Here is a 19,997-nt window from a genome sequence, read left to right as displayed (position 1 = left end):
TTTTGACATAAGAGAGTACAAGATTGTATTAAGTACTTTAGGAATTCTGGGAATATTAATGGCAGACAAGGTGCTTTGAGTAAATGCGATATCTTTTTATTAGACCAACTGGGCAGTTGGCAAATGGTTCTTTGCAAGCTTTTGGATGCAAGCGCTCTCCTTCAGGCATAGGGAGAGCCTGCTGGTGTTTGTGTGCTGTCTAGGGTTGAATAGAAGCTTAAGCCAATATGCAAAATGCAGGTCAGTGAAAATGCAAATGCATGGCAGTGAAGATCAGAGGAGCTAGGAGTTTAATGGGTGTGAGACAGATAGGTGAGGGGGGGTGGGACACGAGGGGAATGTTGTTGGGTTTTTGGTTGTAGCTGTCTTGGTGTAAGGACACAGGCAGGTGAGGTTCTTTGGGTAGATGTGGTATCTTTTATTAGACCAACTGAGTAGTTGGAAAAAAGTTCTTAGCAAACTTTTGGGAACAGTCACCCTTCATCAGGCATAGGGAGTCTCTGGCCAGCTGATAAAAATGAGAGGTTACCTGAGGTTATGAGATGGCAGGCATGTTATCATGTGCCATAACTTTTTGTATCCAGTAGATATATGAAGTGAAGTTCATAGGCTCATCTGCAAAAGGTGTTTTGTAAATTCCCTTCTGAGGATTAGAATTGAGAGATTGGAGACAGAGGGAGGTTGTCTTGTGAGAAGTGTGCACCCACAGGTAATTGGGTATTTTTGTCTTTGATAGATTTGCAGTGCAGGTATCCATGCAATAAATGTTTGCCTAAAGGGGTCTATTGGAGCACTTTGTTGAAGTGTGCTCTCTCTCCTTTTCCCCCCCCCCTCCCCCATCACTCAAATCTTGCTAAATCCATGTATAAGGTTATGTGTCTTTAGGGAGCACCCACTAAAACACATTCTGAGTCTTGCTTTGGGATTCATCTTTAAAACTTTGTGAGCTATATAAAACTACTACTAGCAAAACTCCTTCTATTTGCTTGTACAATGACACGTGTTTAAATTATTACAGGGTACAAGAAAAGTGCCCTGCAAAGATTAATGCTCTTTAACATAGCACATAACAAATTAAATATAATTGGTTCTCACATTTTATATGACAAAGAAAATGATTCCATACGAGGCTTATTTTTAGCTGGTATGGATAAATATGGATTAGTGCATTATTTTTGTATTGGCCTCCTTAAGATGGTTACAAAATCTTCCATGTGAGCCCATGCCTAGCAATCTAAAGGGAGTGGGGGAGAAACAAGAATGGAAAATCTTTCAGGTTTACTCTTTCAGGTATACTTTCACTCGGGCTTGCTTTTGCTATCTGAAATAGTGAGCCTATGTTTCTCTTTTTGATCAAAAATGAATAAAGTACTTGGCAAAAAAAGGAAGCATTTTCTCTCATTTTAAATGCATCATCCCCCCTTGTCACAATATGATTATGATTCTTCCCTCTGCAAAAAATGCAAAATTTATCATTCTTCTAGCTTGGAAAAAATGTTTTTTTATAATGTTCTTAGAAATGGTGGTGTGGTTGCACTCTTGTGGTGCCTTTAACTACTGTGGCACAAATCAACGGATTCCTGTTATCATGCCAATAGTAGCACCATGCCCCAGTGCGTAGAGAAACGTGTACGGGAGCCCATCATTCACTTGTGCAGCTCTTCAGTTATGTACCATTGGAGGCCATAGTAAAAGGATTCCTTATTGAGCTAGTTGACCTTTGGCTTGTGCCCTAAACCTTAGATTTGATAAGCCTCTCTTGTCCTAGCTCAGTGGGTTGGCAACCTTGCTGGTAGCTGTGCCACATATTAACCCTGCATCGTTCGCAAGTGGCACTCTCATCCCCTTTCCCTGCCCAGTCTGCTGCTCCCTGGTCTGTATGCCCTTTCTGATCTCCTGCTCACAGACTTCAGCTCCTTTGAAAATGTCCTCCTTAATCTCCAGCTTCACAATAACTGTAAAATAATTTAAAAATAAAACTATTAGTAGCTTCCTACAAGCACACGAGCTGCTCAAAACCTCAACGTGTGCTTTTATGCTTCAAATATTTAAAACCAGAGCTGTTGGTTAAAAGGGTTTCTTCTCTACTAACCGATAAATTGAATTCAGGCTTAATGTCCCGTAGAGCATCAAGACTAGCAGGCCCAGGGACTATGTTTCTAATACTGAGGACTATTCTAGTTCTTGGTGTCAGATAGGTGCATAATCCCTTTGAAAGTTGTTAGTTGGGTGTTTTTATCTTGTGGGGCCTGTTTGAAAATCCCGGCTTTCGCCACAATAATGACAGATGTTTAATGACTTTTGAATCCAAGATTCTCGCTTCCAAAGAGGCATTAATAGTTGACATTTTATAGGACTTGTGAGGACAGGAAAATATTTTATAAATATGAATTTGTTTAAATCCAAGCCACCTAAAATCATAAAACAAACACATTATTTTCATTTATTACCGTGTGGTCTATAAATGACCCTGTAGAAATGCTGCTCATAAAAAATTGAAGGTCAGATGTAAGCTGTGGCTTATGTGGTTCTTGAAGCACTCTAGTCTGTAAACAGCAGTAATTTATTATGCCAATAGAGTGAGGCTTCAGCTGCATGCTTTTTCACTAACATTAATTCGGTTGGATTATTAGCTATACTTCAAGTACTCGGTAATTGGATCTCATACACTAAAACACAAGCACTCGTATACAAACATTGTAACTTATACACTCACATGATAACTGAAATCTTAACACTGGCAGTGAATTTCACTAGAAAGTAACACATTTTGATTTTGGTTTGATCCCTCTCTTTAATGCAGCAGTATGTTCTAGACCTGTATGTAACCAATGTATTGTATAGTCTAGTGTTTCTCAACCAGGGTGCTGTGGCATCAGGGGGTGCCTTGAGATCCTTTCAAGGGTACCACACAGCTTTAGCACCATTAGGTGTGCAAACATGATTCACATGATGATTAACTCAGAGATTTCAAATAGGAACCCATAATGTTAAACGCGTTCTGAGCTCTTATGGGTTTTCTGAGTTTTTTGCAACAGAAGAATTGCTCTGTTATTTTTCTGTGGTCAAAAAATAAGTGAAAACTAAGCTGGCAACTAAACTGTTTGTATACGAGTAAACTAAGCTGTTTGTATATGAGTGCTTCTCTGGGATGCCTTGAGTCAAAAAAAGGTTCAGTATAGACTGTAGTCTTAATCACTGTTGGTAAAACTCTCGAGGCAAGAAACTTCAATGGGTTCGTTTCCGGACTGTTAAAACCTGATTAACTTTAATTGGAGTCTCTGCAAGGGCTGAATTTTTATAGAATCGGAGAGAGGTAGGGCTGGAAGGGACCTCCATAGGTCATCTAGTACCATGCCCTACCTGAGACGGGGCAAAATGGTTTGGATAGGGATGATCTTTTAAAAAAATAAATAAAACTTGAGAAGTTGCTGGCGACCTTGAGTTCAAAGTTAGCTTTTGTGGCAGGGGTGGGCAAAATATGGCCTGGTGGCTGAATCTGGCCTGGCAAGGCATTTTGTCTGGCCTTCAGCAGGTCCATTGACCCTACCCAGCCCTGGCATGGGGGGGCAGCCTGGGCTATAGCTCTTGTAGGGCTGGTGTGGCGTGGTGGCTGGACTGGGTTTCCTGGCAGCCCCAGCAGTGGCTCCTTCTGGCTGCTGCTGCCGAACCAGCCCCACTGCCCAGGCACTCCAGCCTGTTTGCCCCGCACCCACGGCTAGGCGTGGGATCTGCACGGGTAGGCCGTGCAGGCAGGAGGATGGGATGGGGCCACAGGTGGGCAGGGAGCTGCATCCGGAAGCAGCTAGGGCCAGGATTACAGGGTGGTGATGGCACGGGGCCAGGGCTGTGGCCTGGGTGAGAGCCACGATCCGCTCCCTGCACGTCCCTGTGATGGCTGCTGGTTCCATGGGCAGGGACATGTGGGGAGCAGACTGCATCTCTGCCCCAGGCCCCAGCTCCGTTCTGTCACCAGTCTGCAATCCCAATCCCTGGTCATGCCACCCCATGCTGTGACGGGGAAAAGGGTACTGACCTGGCCTGCAACAGCTCACTAAAACTTCCTAAGTGGCCCTCTGGCCAAAATAATTTCCCACCTGTTTTACAGTCTGTATTGAATACAGTAGTATTTGTAGAATGAGTAATTATTTGAGACTTTGACTCTATTGCTCCCAAATAAGTAAACTTAAACTGGAGGCACTTAGCAATCTTCAGGATGTCCTAAATTAGATTATAATGAGAAATACTGAAAAATAATAGAAGCCAAAAGGCTTCCTGAGCCAAATCTTGTGAAGTGCTTTTATAAGCTGTGCAAGATAAAGACTTTTTATTTTTTGCTTTCAATACGTAAAGTACTGTGCACACAATTGGAACTGTTACCTTTTTCATAAGGTAGGCATGGATAGCCACAGAGACTGTTTAAAAAGGGCTTGATATATTCACAGGATAAGCTAGAATTCACGTGTGTTCTGTGTAAGGTCTGTGTTTTGACTGTCGGACTAGCGCAGAATTGACGCTTCTAACATTAAGTGTCATGGGCATAGAAATATTCTTAGCATTTTTTGGCTTCTGTTACTCTTTGGTAAACCGAGCAGAAAGAGGTTTCGGTAACCAGGCCTTTTCTGGGAATGAACAACAAGAACTGCTAGGAAGACAGCCTCTTAAAACCCTGTGACTTTTTCGAATGTTTCTACTTATAAAAGTTCCTTCATTTCTGGTGTATTCTCTTCTGTTTTAGATATTATTCGAACTATTCGGGACCCAGAGAAGCCCAACACTTTAGAAGAACTGGAAGTGGTAACAGAAAGCTGTGTTGAAGTACATGAGATAAATGAAGATGAATATCTGGTTATAATCAGGTTTACTCCAACAGTACCTCATTGCTCTTTGGCTACTCTCATTGGTAAGATTTGTATTTTATTCAGGCCCCCTTTATTGTTTTTTGTTAACTCTGTAGCCTTTGTTTTTACTAAAGGTTTGTCACCTATTTGACTTGGAATTGTATATTGGAAACTGTTAACAAAGCTGAGAAATACTATAATATTTTTAATTTAGTCTCTTGATAAACCAAATAAAACTTCTAGTTCCTGTTTAGGGGGATTATTCTCCAAAGTTCATTATTTTTGGGTATGGCTATTGCAAGAAACACTGATACAAAGAAGAGAGGCCTGAGGCTGCATGTGCATGATTTCATGACTACTGCCTGTTAGGCCCAAGCCGCATTATAGTTTGGATAATTTTTGGCTTGACAGCAGTCTTTTAAAAATAACCCTTCCTAATATGGATCTTGCAATGTTTTACAATTCAGTATAAGCGTTCATTTTTAAGTAGTGTATTGCAAACAAACAAGTAGCAATAATTCAGTATCAATCAGTCGTTTGACCCCAGTACTCTTTCCTGCCCAGGGCAGGGGTTGGACTTGATGATCTGCTCAGGTCCCTTCCGACCCTACAGCTATAAAACTGTGAATCCACAGGAATGTTTCCAGATGCACTGCAGGATGGCTTGGTGCAGAAGTAAACCAAGTAACAGCCTAACCTTGCTTTAGGTGGTCTAAGTATTTACCAACCATGGTAGAGACATTTTACAACTACAATGGCCAGATTATTTTGAAAATAAATGAGACCGAAGCAGTAATGTTGAAGTACGCATAGATGATAAATGATAAGGCTCAGTAATACAATACCATGATAGTGTGTAGTGACCACAGACTATCATAAGGTGCATTGTATTTCCTTCAGACAGTAACCATCAGGGACTTAAAAAAAAATAAAGCAGAAAATAAAAAAAAAACTTGTGAGGTGAGTTTCTGAAGTTATTACACTCTCAAAACTCCCATTAAAGACCAAAAAAAAAAAGTTAGCTCTTTAATGGCTTCCTTATCTAGATATGTCATATATTTCAAATATATATATTTTAGTTTTTACGATCTGGGAGTCACCTGGCTGATATTCTTCTGAAGAAAGGTAGTTGATAGGAGTCCATGTTTAGGTGGGATACTTGAAAATCATACATGATTCCTTCATTTTGCCACTGGTAAAGAAGTTTAGAGAAAAATAGTCTCTTGGATCTCCAGAATTATGTGAGAGGCCTTTGATTTCATTTTTAAGAGATCTTGTGCTAGAATAAAGCTCTGTTTTGCTTATTTTCTTTAATTTCACGTTGAGGGGGTGGAGGATTGGCTATACCTGTAACATAACTAGGCTTCAGTTCTGTAAAGACATTATATTCGAATGCATTAGGTCTGGCTCATTTTACAGCCAGAAAGATTCCCAATTGACATATTTTAAATACTTTCCTTAAAAGAAAATCAGTGTTTGAATTTGAATGAGAGAAATCGGGTTGTAAGTGCTGGGATAATGGAAAAGCAAAGGTACACATAAAGCATTGACTTACCAGCTACTAAATAATTTACTTACAAAAAACGTGATGCCCAGGAGTGTCGGGTACCTCGACATCAGCAGGTCTGCTCGCATTTGCAACATGTTTAGGACTTTTGCTGTTACAGAAAAGTGAAATAGTTGGCTGACCAAAAGTGGATGTGATTTCTGGGGTTTGATTTCTGTTGTGTTGCACAGTTTAAGTCACAGTTCCTCATTCTGTCAAAGGAAAGGGCTACAGTAACCACCTAAACCCGTGTAGCATGTGGAAATAGGCTGTAAACTTCCTGTCACCTGCACAGCTACTTGATTTCAAGTTGCTAATTTTTCTTCTGTTTCTTACTAGGCTTCTCTCAACTTGGCAGTACCCTTAACGATGATTGGTGTAGTTGCTGATGTTAAATCCTCTTTGATATAGTGGAAAGGGGATTAACTAATAGCATGGTGTCCATAGAGGACTTTGAATCGCCACCTCTTCTCTGTCTGAAGTAGACAGGATTTTTATTGACCTACAGGGCATTTTGCAGGGCCTGTATATTTTAACTGACCATTGGGGCAGAGCAATATGCTTAGGTGTTGGCATTACATGCTGCTGTTTGGTAAAGAGGGGAGTTGTTTGTTCAGTTTGTTTTGATAGATTTTATTTTAACTAACTAGCAGGATTTGCAGAGCCTACATACGAGTGATTTTTAATTTATTCAAAATTTAAGAAAGGCGTTTTTTAAAAGTCTAGGAAGATAGCAAACATCAGGCAGAAAGGAACAGGTAGATGAGAAAGATGGAATATCTTTTTTTCTGTAACTGTTAAGGCAGAAAGTAGGGCAGGGTAGCACTGTAGGGACTTACTGGTTCAGAGGAACATGAGCTTCACAGGCAATGACTTACCTTTTGCATGACTTCAGACTAACATGGCTAATAACTTCTGGGATTATTAAAAGATCAGTCTTATGGGGAATCACCAGGTGACTGTAAAGTTCGCCAGATATCCATAAGAGTCTTCTCTTCTAAGGAACTCCTGGATGATGATCTGACCTGTGCAATGAATTAAAAGAACCCCTTCATCTTCCTGTGCTGGTTTTGATGCTTAAGGAGTTGAACACTTCACAATTTTATACAGTTTTTTCTAGGTAATTGCATGCAATCTAGTAACTTACCACTACAAGAATTCAGCTGGTGCAGTAATACATTTAAAAATGCTGCATTTAAATGCTTATAGGTAACGTGCAGTGTTTTTTCACTGTTCCATCAGTAGTTTGTTTAATGTATTAAGCCAGATTTAAATTGTAAACTTGCCACACCAGATTCTTCTGTGCCTTGTATAGTATTGTACACATGACCAGCATTTAACAAACGTAATAATGTACAATGGAAATCGGTTACCTGCTGATTAGGTCGGGTATACAGCAAGCTTTGGAGGTTGAGAAGGATTCCACTGGATTGTTCCAGCTTTGTATAACATTTGAAACTAATGCTAGCTTGCTAACTAGGGAAAGTCTTCCAAAAGAAATATGTTTAACTGCATTTGGCAGGACAGTAGTAGATACTAACCTCTAGTGGAAGAATGTAGAGAGTGGAGAAAAATGAGAGTTTAGTGCAACTCAAATGAGGTATAGCACTGGCTTTCCTATTAATATGCTGCCTCGCCGACAGGGAAAAAGCATCTCTTGGTCAGAGTATTGTTCATTTTTGTTGTCATGCATTTATTGGGCTTTCTGCTGAAGATGCTAAAGAGTGACAGTCATCAACTGTATTGGCATTCTTGGGTGCAAATAGTCGTCATCTTTTTATTTTACTTTTTTATGCAGGGCTTTGTTTACGAATAAAACTTCAGAGATGTTTGCCTTTTAAACACAAGGTAAAGAATTTTTCTATTATTCTCTTATCAGACCATGCACAAGTGTGTCAAATAACAGTTTTTGGTTTTTAGCTTTTTGTGTAAAAATACCCCTTGGGATTGCTTACTTATCTTTGACCATAATTTAGAAGCTATGTCTTTCTGAATATTGCATATGTATATTTCCTGGACCATGACAGCTACAACATGCCAACCCTATCAAATATTGCGCAGTCACAGCATATGAAGGAAGTTTGTAGTAACAGTGACTTTGGCAAATGCTTTGAGAAAAAGGGAGTTCAGAAAAACTGCTTTCGAAAGACACAACACTTAGTGCTCTAAGTTTCAGAAGTCTGGCAATAAGGAGAACCTGATCACCATCAGTTTTCTGAAAACAAATGACAACCAATGAACGATGAAAGACAGGACACTTTAACTATGACTATTTTAAGTTCTGTTGAAGCCTTACCAGAAAGAACTGTGGGCCATTAGGATGCTTCAGAGCACCCAGGCATTGCGACTGTCATTGATGTTTAACTACTTACTGGATTTTTCAGTCCCTGAGAAACACTCTGGGCAACCACAGTTCAACCTGATTGAGGAAGCAAGCTGACTTGAGGGCAAGATAGCTAATATGCAATCTGCCATCTTTTTAAATGTTTGACTTTAGACAGAACTTACACTGCCAGTGGAGTCTGCGGTGTAAAGGTAATCTGTAAAACAAACTGAAATAGACGGTTAGTGGTTTTGCTAGAAGAGCATAGAAAAACTGCAGAGATTGCTTATGGAACCAGGTATGGAAATGAGATTTGTTTTCCTAAACTGAAGAATTGCTATATCCAGTAGTCACCCTAATCCTGAATACCATTTCTGCTCTAGCTACTTTACTGGAAGGCTTAAGAAATCACGTAGTAGGGAATTTTTGAGACAAACCATCCCTAGGAAAAGTTTCTTTTAACCTCATTAGTTAAAAGTTGACTTTGACCTTCCAAAACTCACTTGTATTTACAGTCAAAGTAATTTCAGGGTTCGGATTTCTAAGAGTTTTCACTCCCAAAGGACATGCATGTAACAAAATAACTAATGAGCATTTGCCCTCTCCTCTTAAAAACATGGTAGAGATATGATGCAGACTGTGATGAAACTGGGTATGTCTACGTCTCTCTGTACGGCGATGTTGTTACTGTGCTGTACTTTAGTACCTCTTTTTGGAAGTACTAAAACACGCAGCAGTAACAGCCTGTACTGCACTGTATGGGTGGCGCATGCTTAAATTTTCCCTAATACATCACCGTAGCAGCGCACTATGAGTGGGGAGTGCACCACTATGGCAACATAGCTAGCGATCACGTGTAGACCCATGTCATCTACACCCGTAGTGAGCTGTACAGAGACATAGCGCATCACTGCATCCCCCTAGAGCGACGTGTAGATGCACCCACTGAATAGCCAAGGGAACTCAACTGCAGAAAGGGGAATGCAGTGTTGAGATCACTTAGTTAAAAATACACCTGTTTCTTGGGTCTCCTCAGGTTTAGGATGAGTTAACTAGTACTGATCTATTAATTATTTGGTACTGAAGAAGTTGAATTATATTAGTAGTTAAACTGTTGTAAAGGATATCCTAAAGCAGTGTGTGTTATGCGGCAAATATATAGCATTGTTGATTCATAACAAATCACTTTTATTACACTGCTGAAATGAAATCTAATTAGGATCTGTGGTAATTTAATTACATTTGTAGTTCAGTCTTTTAATTTTACAGCAAAAACAGTGTTACAGTAAAGTCACTACAGTAATTTAGCCTTTGCAGGGAGTTGGGGTTCAATCTATGTATATCATTCATATGCTGTATGAGAATAGCCTTTAGTTGAGAGCTGTTACCTTGATGCCAAGGCTAGCAGTTATGAAATTGTAAGGTGCTGTTGTGACAGGATCTGTCCTAGTGTTATACATTTTGACTCGGATGCTTTAGCTCTTCAGGCTTTTAAAAGATGAAGCTTTGTTAGCTTGTAGGAGCTCCTCCTAGAAGGTTTTTTCTCAGACGTGTTTAATCTGTTTATGAAAGTAACCGTTGCAATGTCTCTTGGGCCACCGTCTCCTGCATTGAGGTCCTGTGGGCTGGCTGGAAAGATAGTGCTAGCTCTTTGCCAAATTTTCAGCCGTTTCACTGCATTACTTGTCTATGTGAACAACTGATAAAGTTATCGCTGTGATGCTTCGTTACTCATGGAAGGAACACTGGCCTGTGCAATTGCAAGATGGAGGGGAGATGTCTGTAAGGTGGTGAAGATGTCATCCAGAGTATGAAAAAGTCTAGCACAACTATTGTAGATAGTGAAATAGCGTCGTTGACACACACACTGCTCAAGTAAGTGTTCTTTGGACAAGATGTCTATCATTTAGCAGTGCAGGAGTATGACTATTCATATTTGCTACTAACGTTATTTATCTCTTACTTAGTTGGAAATCTACATATCGGAAGGTACGCATTCCACTGAGGAAGACAGTAAGTGAATCTTGTAAATTAAATGAATGTAGCTTCTGATTCTGTGGTTGGGAGGGTTGAGGACAGAGGGGAGGTGGAGAGTGCAGTGGCAAAACTGTATGATAAAACATGCTGTTTTAAGAAACCTTGGAAGTTGGTTCAGCTTGTTCACGTTGCACATAGATATATCTTTGAGGCATACTTTTAAGGGGAAAATAAATAACATGCTGCAGATATGCCAGTGAATAAACTTCTGGAGTTTACTGTGGGTTTTTGATCTTGCAATTTTTTAACATCCACTGAGATAAATTTAGGGCTGTGCGAAACCGGTGTGTTTCAATTCGGTTTCAGATTCGGCTGTTTTGGAGGACAGTGATTTGTTTTGGTGCTTCAGATCACTATCCTGTTTTGTTTCAGTGAAATCTGTTTCAGAGATTCGGCTCCGCCAAATCTGTTTTGAACGGGCTGCAAGGGAAGCTTCGTACAGCCCTACCCAGCTGGGTGGGGCTTGGGGCCAGGGGTTGCAGGGCCCCAGCAGGGAGCAGGATGGCGCCGAGAGTAGCTCACCCAGGGAAGGGCCACTGCCCTCCATGCAGGCAAGGAGACCCCCGCGCAGATCTCTGATCCTTTTCACGACACGGGGCTGCACAGGGCAGGTGGCAGTGGTAAGGATACCCCAGGGCGGATCTCTGCTTCCTGTGGAACCAGGTCACGCAGCAGGGATTCCCCAGCCCCAGGTTCGATTCTCCAACTCTCTGATCATTCCCCCAACTCTTTCTGGGGGGCGTGGGCCCCTGGATCCACGGGCCGGGTTTCAGCAGGCTGCTGCTGCAGGCTGGGGCCAGTGGCAGCACCAGTCTTTTTGGCACAAGAGGCTGCCGCCAGCCCCAGCCTGCAGCGGCAACCTGCTGAAACCGCGTGAACAGATTGGGGGCTTGCACCCCACTCCTGGGGAAGAGCTGGGGCAATGATCAGAGAGCTGGGGAATCGAACCGGGACTAGATGTCAATATCAGAGCAGTCCTTCCCCCCAACCTCTTTCCCCTCCCTCTTCTTAGTTTTTGTTTCCCTGCAAGCCTGGCTCTGAAATTCTCTGAAACGTTTTGGAGCCTTCTGATTTGTTTCAGAGTCTTCTGTTTCGATTTGGACTCGGTGTTTCGGGTGCCGAAATGGCCCAAAACACCTCCAAAATGAAATGGCTGCTGAAATTTCACACAACCCTAATAAATATTTCTTAGCATTTTTTTTTTTAAGAATCTACAGAACCTTGATACTCTCTGTTGCATGTTCAGTTTAAAAACTTCTATCTCTGTTTTGAGAGAGATGTTTTAAATAAAAAGCCAATAAAGACTTTATCCATGCCATGTTTCAAATGTTTGTTCTTTTTTCATTTTTTCCCTAAAGTATGTCTAGAATTTTTTTTGGCCAGGGAAAATTTGTGTTTTGTCCTCCCCCCTGCTCCCAGGCTCTTTTTTTTTCTTAATCATATGACTAGAAACTGTAGTAGGATACATTCAAACTATACAAATGCACTGTTTTAAGTAAGTGAAAGCGATTGATCATGGGAACAACTTATCTAGGGGTGTGGTGGCTGTTCTCTCACTTTTAATCTGGTCGGGGGAGTGGATGTCTTTCTAAAAATTATCAGCTCTATCTTAACCAGAAATCATGGGCTTGTTGATGGAATTAGTTGGTGACAGTCTGTGGTCAGTGTTTTGCAAAAAGTCAGACTAGGACCCTACTGGCTTGAACTGCAAAAGTTCAGGGAAACTTGGATTGGTAAAATGCCTGACTTGACTTTTCATCTGGTATTTTTGCAGTCAACAAGCAAATAAATGATAAGGAGAGAGTAGCAGCTGCAATGGAGAATCCAAACTTGCGTGAAATTGTGGAGCAGTGTGTCACAGAACCTGATTAGCGGCTGCAGAAACCACAGAGCTATGATTGTTTTGATACATTTGTTTTAATATCTTTGTAAAACCTTAAGGCCTTGTGCTTAATACTTGAGTTCTTTATATCTGCTGCATGTTTTTTTTAAGGGAAATCATTTATATAACAGATTTAAATTATAAGGAGGTAAGTTGCAGGATATAAAATTAAATGAAGTGTGTAATTTTAAGAATTTGTAATATTTGGTGTTAACAGAGAAATATTTTATTGAGTTATTAAGAGCCAGCTGTGTTGCCTTCTGATGCACATCGTGATATAAAACCAATTTTGCAGGTTAAGTTTCCACTCTGTTCAAGTGGAACATTTCAATCACTACGCTGTAAAAACCCATAAATAAATATAGATTCTTATAATGAAAAGCCAGTTCTTGTTTTGAATCTTCTTGCTCTAATCTCACAAATTTCTCTTGCTATATTAAACAGAGAAGTAAATGTCTTCATGTGTCTTCACATATCATGTATTTCCACACTGTGAGTCATAGAAGTTGAAAGACACGTAAAACTTTATTTGATATTTGAAATTTCAAAATATTGTTGATTATTCAACAAATTGAAAATATTGTTGATTATACAACCTCAGTGCTGAAGTTTTTTGTGCCCTTAAAAATGGAGAGCTCCTAGATTTCAAATACTTTTTAACCAGAAATCTTGTGCAAAAAAGCACTTCCTGTGCTGCTGTTTTTGATACCTAAATAATGAAATGATTGAGAATGAACAGGCAGAAAGTAGAATGGCACGTTCTTTTTTTTTCTTGATGAAAGCTACTTGCAGTATGCTGACTTAAAATCTGTTCAAGTACAGTCATGGAGCCAGGAACATACTGCTAATCCTTTAATGCAATAGAAATTCTATAGGTTCACTTAGGACCAGTTTTCATAACTGACAAAATGGAAAACCTAGCCAATTACGGTCGGATCTGATAAGTTAAACTTTTAATTTAATGAACATGTGACCCAATTTTCTAGTATTCTGTCAAAGCTTCATTTTCTGAGTCTCTCTAGACATTTGGTGCTTGAGATTAGCCATAGCATATAAGAGTGCAGATTAGAAAAAAATCCCTTGGGCTAAAAGTACAGCATATTGGGAAGGAATACACAGGAAACCAGTGCAGAAAAGAGGTAGCTAAAGATTTTGTGCACTTTTAGTTCTTCAGCCTTGTTTTAAGTTCTGAGTGCATCAATCAGCTGGTTCTGCAGAAGCCAATACAGGGTATAGATAGATGTGACAAATGTAGCAATACAAGATGTATAGTGTTACCTCTGCTGGATTATAGTAATACAAATGTAGCAAAACGTGCAAATTCAACCCTGCTCCTTTCCAGGTCAAAGTTAGGGTGTTTTTAGCCAACTTGCATTGCTGCAGCATCATGCAGATGGAAATTACAGCTGATGCACGCTTCAAAGCAGCAGCTGCTCCCCTCCTTTCTAAAGTACCTCAAACCTGTCTGTTCGTACTCACCATATATCTGTTTTTTTTGGACAAAATGACAGTATCTCAGTTCAAAAAAGCTAGATCTTTTCCAATTTATGTAGTCTTTTGATAGGTCTTGGAAAACCCCACCAAATGATTATGACTGATCTCTTGGAAATACTATGTGCCTTATGTTTGTTCAAATCCTTCGCAGCTTGCAAACTTTGTTCCTGTAGCTGGTGTGTTTTCTTTTTTTAAACATCGGTTTTGTATTGTTAGGTTCTCTTTTAGAACTACTTTGGAGGTATTTATACCATGCTAAATGCTATAGTGTTTGAGAGTAATTTTGCAGGTTTTAACAAACAAATCTATTTGTGTACCTGGGATTACTGCAGAAATATCTGATGTTCAAGTAACTTAGTTTTTCATATTTATTTTTAGATGGAACTGAGTTTTTTGTTTTCTAGTTACCTGTTGGAGGCCAGAAGCAATCGGAGATGGTCTGTGTGGTTAATAGGGGTGTGCAAAGCGGGCCCTATTCGATTTGGATTCGGCCTGGATCAGGGACAGTGATTCAGTTTGTTGATTTGGATCACTGTCTCTGATTTGATTTGGCTGAATCCAAATCTGAAGATTAGATGCTGATTCTGAGAATCAGCAATTCGGAAACCGGCACAATTTTAAAAGTTTTTTCTACATACCTTGAGGTAGCAGGCACAGCTTGTGAGCGCTGCAATGCTGGGGCGCATGGAGCATCCCACAGGAGTGTGGGGGGGCACCCTCTATGTGCTTGGCAGCGAACCCAGAAGTGGACTGGAAGTATTTCCAGTTCTCTTCTGGGTCTGCCAGGGAGCATGCTGGGGTGTCCTCCCCGCACCCCTGAGCTCAGCGGTTGGCTGCAGGGGGACCCCGGGTGCCCCTCCAGACCCAGGAGGCACCAAGCCAGGGGGGCTTCCTTCCCTGGCAAACCTGGAAGTGGACTGGAAGTGCTTCTGGTCCACTTCTAGGTCTGCTGCTGAGCACGCTGGGGAGCCCCCCACGCTTCTGTAGGGTGCTCCATCCGCCCCAGCATCGCAGCACTCATGAGCTGCCTGGTACCTAGAGGTCTGTAGAAAAAACGTTTTAAGCTGTCTCTATTTCCGAATCAATTCAGAGGGTTCTGAGTCGATTCAGAGAGATTAAAGCGTCCTCTGTTTAGATTTGGATTTGACGATTCGGCCACCGAATCAGGTCAGATCTCCACCAAATTGAATCGGGGACCGAAGCTTCACACAGCCCTAGTGGTTAAAAGCATCCTCCTTCTTGCTTTCTCTAAAAAGCTAATATACAGTCAATTAATATTTTAACATTTGATATACTCTATGCTGTTTCCTTCTTCTCAGAAATGGTGCAATATATGTTTAAGATGGCTTTTGTAACTCCTCTGAGCAGTATCTAGACATTAGATTTGTTAACTAGAGCCCCTGTAAAATTATTACAAGGGAATTGGAAAACTTCACAAATTCTGATGCTTTCAAGCCTGTTTCTCAATATGTGTTTGAGTTGAAATACGTGATATGCATAGAAAATACCTTTCAAATCACTACTTCAAACATGAGTCCTCACTGCATGTCTGCTAGTTATGTCCGGAGCCAGTTGGGTACCTTGGCCTGAAGTGCAATATGAAAGGAGCAATTAGTGACAGACAGGGGAGACGAGGCTGAGCTAGTCAATGAGATTTTTGCCATGTTGTTCCTGACCAGTGGTCAAGATAAATCTCCTAATGGGTTCTTAGATGGGCATCAGAGGGACACCAACCTACCAACTGTCGACGCTGACTTGGTGCAGAGTCACTTGGAAGGACTGGATGCATTCAAGTCGGCAAGCCCGGGTGAGCTGCATCCGAGGGTACTGAAGGAGTTGGCCAATGTCATAGCAGAACCACTGGCATGGCTGTTTGAGCACTCGTGGTGCTCGGGTCAGGTCCCAGAGGACTGGAAAAGGGCCAGTGTGGTTCCTATTTTCAAGAAGGGGAGGAAGGAGGATCTGAGTAATTATAGGCCAGTCAGTCTCACCTCCATCCTTGGAAAGGTCTTTGAAAAGATTCTGAAGGATCATATTTGTGGGAGTCCAGCAGGAAAAATAATGCAGCAGGGAAACCAGCATGGATTCGTAGCAGGTAGATCATGCCTGACCAATCTGGTTTCATTTTATGACAGGGTCACAAAACACTTAGACACAGGAGTAGAGGTGGATGTTGTTTTCTTGGACTTTAGCAAGGCCTTCGGTATAGTATCTCATCCCAGTCTCATAAATAAATTAAGAGGCTGTGACAGATGTTTATACGGTCCGGTGGGTGGCAAATTGGCTTGAGGGTCACACCCAGAGAGCAGTAGTAGACATGTCGGTATTGACCTGGAAGGATGTAGGTAGTGAGGTCCTGCAGGACTTGGTCCTTGGACCTGTACTCTTCAATATCTTCATCAGTGACTTGGATGTGGGTGTGAAGTGCACTCTGTCCAAGTTTGCGGATGATACTGAATTGTGGGGTGAAGTGCATACACCAAAGGGTAGGGAACGATTGCAGGTGGACCTGGACAGGTTGGAAAAGTGGGCAGTACGACAAAGACAAGTGCAGAGTGCTGCACCTACAGTGCAAAAATATCCAGTGCAACTACTGGCGGGGAATGACCCTCCCAGCAGCACAGAAGCGGAAAGGGTCTCGGAGTCATCGTGGACTCCAAGATGAGCATGAGTCGTCAGCTTGACAAAGTCGTCAGCAAAGCTAACTGCACTTTATTATGCATCAGCAGATGCACGACAAATAGATCCAAAGAGGTGATACTTCCCCTCGATGCAGCATTGGTCAGACCACAGTTGGAGTACTGTGTCCAGTTTTGTGCACCGCACTTCAAGAAGGATGTTGATAGACTCGAGAAGGTCCAGAGGAGGGCCGCTCATATGGTCAGGGGCTTACAGGACAAGCCCTGTGAGGAGAGACTGAGGGACCTGGACCTCTTCAGCCTCCGCAAGAGAAGGCTGAGAGGTGATTTTTGTGGCTGGCCACAAATTCATTAGGGGGACGCAGCCAGGGATCAGAGATGCACTGTTCACCAGGAGTATGGGGCGGCAGCCAGGCTGGACCAGCTCTGGGTAGGAGCCGCCTCTGTGGCCCAGTGGGTGGGACCTGGATTTCTTCATGGTAAGGGTGGCCAAAATTTGGAATAGGCTTCCAGGGGAGGTGGTGCTCTCCCCTATCTTGGGGGTCTTTAAGAGAAGGCTGGATAGGCATCTAGCTGGGGTCATCTGACCCCAGTGCTCTTTCCTGCCTAGACAGGGGGTCGGACTCGATGATCTGTTGAGGTCCCTTCCGACCCTAGCATCTGTGAATCTATGAATAAAATTGGCTATGCAGATGCCTAGGATAAAGTTGAAACAAGTTACTTAAAGGCCTTCTACGGGGAAGCTGGCAACAGAGCAGCTTTGAACCTTGGGTTAGGTGTTCTGCACTTAAGTGGTATTCTTGTCCTCTTGTTCACACTGTAAGTAGAGCATTTTGGGTGATGGCTGTAATGGTGGATGTACTAGAATGCTGCAGTCAGAAACTTCCTTGGTGGCTTGGTGTTATGGTTGTGGGATGCTGAAATTGGAAGATTATGGGATAGTTGGGCGGGATGGAATATGAGAATCATAAGCTACTAAAGCAACTGTCAATGACACAGGAGGAAGAGGAGCCTTTTGAGGAGAGAAACAGAATAGAAGCAGGGCAGCGTGCATGCGAGAACAGCAACATCGGGCACCTGAGAACTGAAGGAATGAATTTAAGATGGCGTAAGAGACTGAAAAGTCCTGCCTTTGCTTCCTTGCTACGTGGAGTACATAACGGTTTAGAATTGCTGCCTTTGGGCTCTTTCTGGAACTAGCTTTGTTTCTCCCTTTGTGAGAGAACTCTTCCCTGTGGGGCATGTTCTCCCTTTTGCAAAACTTCCATTGCTGTCCCTGCAACTTTGTAAGGTTATAGATTATGGTCCAAAGGCAGGAATTGAGTGAAGGGATGCCTGGTTAACAAGTGAACAGAAGAAGAATGCACTGTATTTGAAAGCTTGTCTCGGTCTATCCCAACCATGCAGATGGTTCAATAAGGCACCTCCCACACAAATCCTTACCTCTCATACTGCCATCCATCTGATGTAGCACAACCATTTTAAGGTTGAAGTCAGTTGTTGTTTTTTACTAGGGAATTCTTGGTTACTTTCTTTTTTCTTTAAGGTATACTTGTCTTTTTTTGACCAGCAGCATGTAACTGCCTTTTTGGGGTCTTAAGGAAGAGGCTGAGTGGGACCAGCAGGGTCCAGCAGCTCAGTGAGGGGCTGAGACTAGGGTAGTGGAACCAGCAGGGTCCAGCGACCCAGCAAGGGGCCAGGAGTAGTGGGGTGGGACGAGCAGGGTCTAGAGGCCCAGAGAGGGGCCGTGTGAGAGACCAGAGGGGAGTCAAATGGCAGCCTAAAGAGTGGCTGAGTGAGGGACTGAGGGGCCTGGAGATTTGGGGCTGTGTAGGAGACTGAGCAGTCTGAGGGTCTGGAGGAGGGTTGCGTGAGAACGGCATGCGACAAAAAGAACGTCCACGATGATGCCACCTGTGAGGCTTAGGGCACGGTGTAGGGGAGGTACGGAGCCACGCAAGTAGCTCTTAAGTCTACCAGTGCCTTGCAGAGGAATGGTCAGACCAAGAGGGCCTTTTGAGCCTGAGGGCATTGAGACTAGTGGAGGTGCAGGGGAGGCCCACCAGAGATTTAGTAGGACTGGGGCTCACTCTAAGGCCTATGGGCAGCCTCCCTTATTCAAGCGTTATCAAAATCAGGGCATGGCAGGCGAGCAAAGTGAGGGAGGGCAGCATTAGAGTCAGAACTGGGCAGGGGTTGCACGGCCACCGGGGGCATCACGGCCGCCCCCCTGGGGCTCAGACCTGCTACAGGGGCCAAAGTAGGATTTTGGTTTTGCCCTTAGCCTGCTGGCCAGTAGTATTTTTTTTTTTTTTTTCTTCCTTGTGTTCTAAAATGAAACATCCTAAAATTGAATAAGAATATGCTTGATATGCAAATCCTTTTAAAGGCATAGCTGCTCTCAAACTACTAAGAAATTAGGACTGCTGCTTTTTGTATGGTTTTAATTTTGCCTTGTAAGTACATTGCCAGAGGTGACCTTTTGATAGCTTGTCCTGTAAATCCGGGTTTATTTGAAGAAAACTTGAAGAGGTTTATAATTGAATATAACCCTTTGAGCACTGAATTCAGTTGGTTTCTTATGACTCTTGTAGGTAAACAAGAAATATAACTTTCTCTCATCTGCACTGAACTAAGAGCTATGGATCTGAATTGCGGAGGCTCTGAACACCTAAGGTTCCTCTGGGATTGTAAGATATGCCCTGAGCATATTTATTTGATGATTCAAAGAATTTGTCATTTTGGAACAATTTTTGAACCTTGTTTTACAAATGGAAAACTCTGATTTCCTTTTTAAAAAGGTGATAATTCTTCAGACAATTTTAATTACTAACCTAAATGTACATAGAGATATTACTGTACATAGTCCACATTCAAGGATGCGGGAAGGTAAGATTCTGGAGTCCTTAAGCATTTGCCTTTCCTCTGGTTAGGGAGGAGAGAGCTTACATCAGGGGTGGGCAAAATGCGGCCCGGGGGCCGGATGCGACCCACCAGGCCATTCTATCCGACGCGCGGGGCCCCTAAAAAATTTAGAAAATTAATATTAATCTGCCCTGGGCTGCCTGTCATGCGGCCCTCGATGGCTTGCCAAAACTCAGTAAGCGGCCCTCTGTCCAAAATAATTGCCCGCCCCTGGCTTACAGGTATGGACGCATGTGCATTCAGAGCCTTTCTAAAAAGGGAACATTTCAAAAGGGCAGCAACTGTTAGATTTTATTGCTACCTGTGGACA

The 19,997-nt window shown here is 42.3% G+C and overlaps 1 protein-coding gene across 1 annotated transcript; it reads left to right on the top strand.

The window, feature by feature from the left end:
• Positions 1-293: 293 nt before the first annotated feature.
• On the top strand, positions 294-13,010 carry CIAO2A (cytosolic iron-sulfur assembly component 2A). The gene is made up of 6 exons (XM_025193035.1): positions 294-312; positions 692-709; positions 4,739-4,903; positions 8,186-8,235; positions 10,678-10,723; positions 12,522-13,010. The coding sequence occupies exons 1-6, from the start codon at positions 294-296 to the stop codon at positions 12,617-12,619; spliced, it is 396 nt and encodes a 131-aa protein (XP_025048820.1). The 3' UTR covers positions 12,620-13,010.
• Positions 13,011-19,997: the final 6,987 nt, after the last annotated feature.

Source organism: Alligator sinensis, unplaced genomic scaffold (assembly GCF_000455745.1).
Source record: "Alligator sinensis unplaced genomic scaffold, ASM45574v1 scaffold997_1, whole genome shotgun sequence".
In the NCBI taxonomy this organism is placed as follows: domain Eukaryota; kingdom Metazoa; phylum Chordata; order Crocodylia; family Alligatoridae; genus Alligator; species Alligator sinensis.
Note: the sequence above shows the minus strand (reverse complement) of the source record. Positions and strands in the feature narration are given on the sequence as shown.

Bases quoted from the DNA above. Each gene is read 5' to 3' on its own strand.
- CIAO2A (XM_025193035.1), top strand. The intron at 8,236-10,677 runs GTAAAGAATTTT...TCTCTTACTTAG, and splicing joins GTTTGCCTTTTAAACACAAG to TTGGAAATCTACATATCGGA. The intron at 10,724-12,521 runs GTAAGTGAATCT...GTATTTTTGCAG, and splicing joins GCATTCCACTGAGGAAGACA to TCAACAAGCAAATAAATGAT.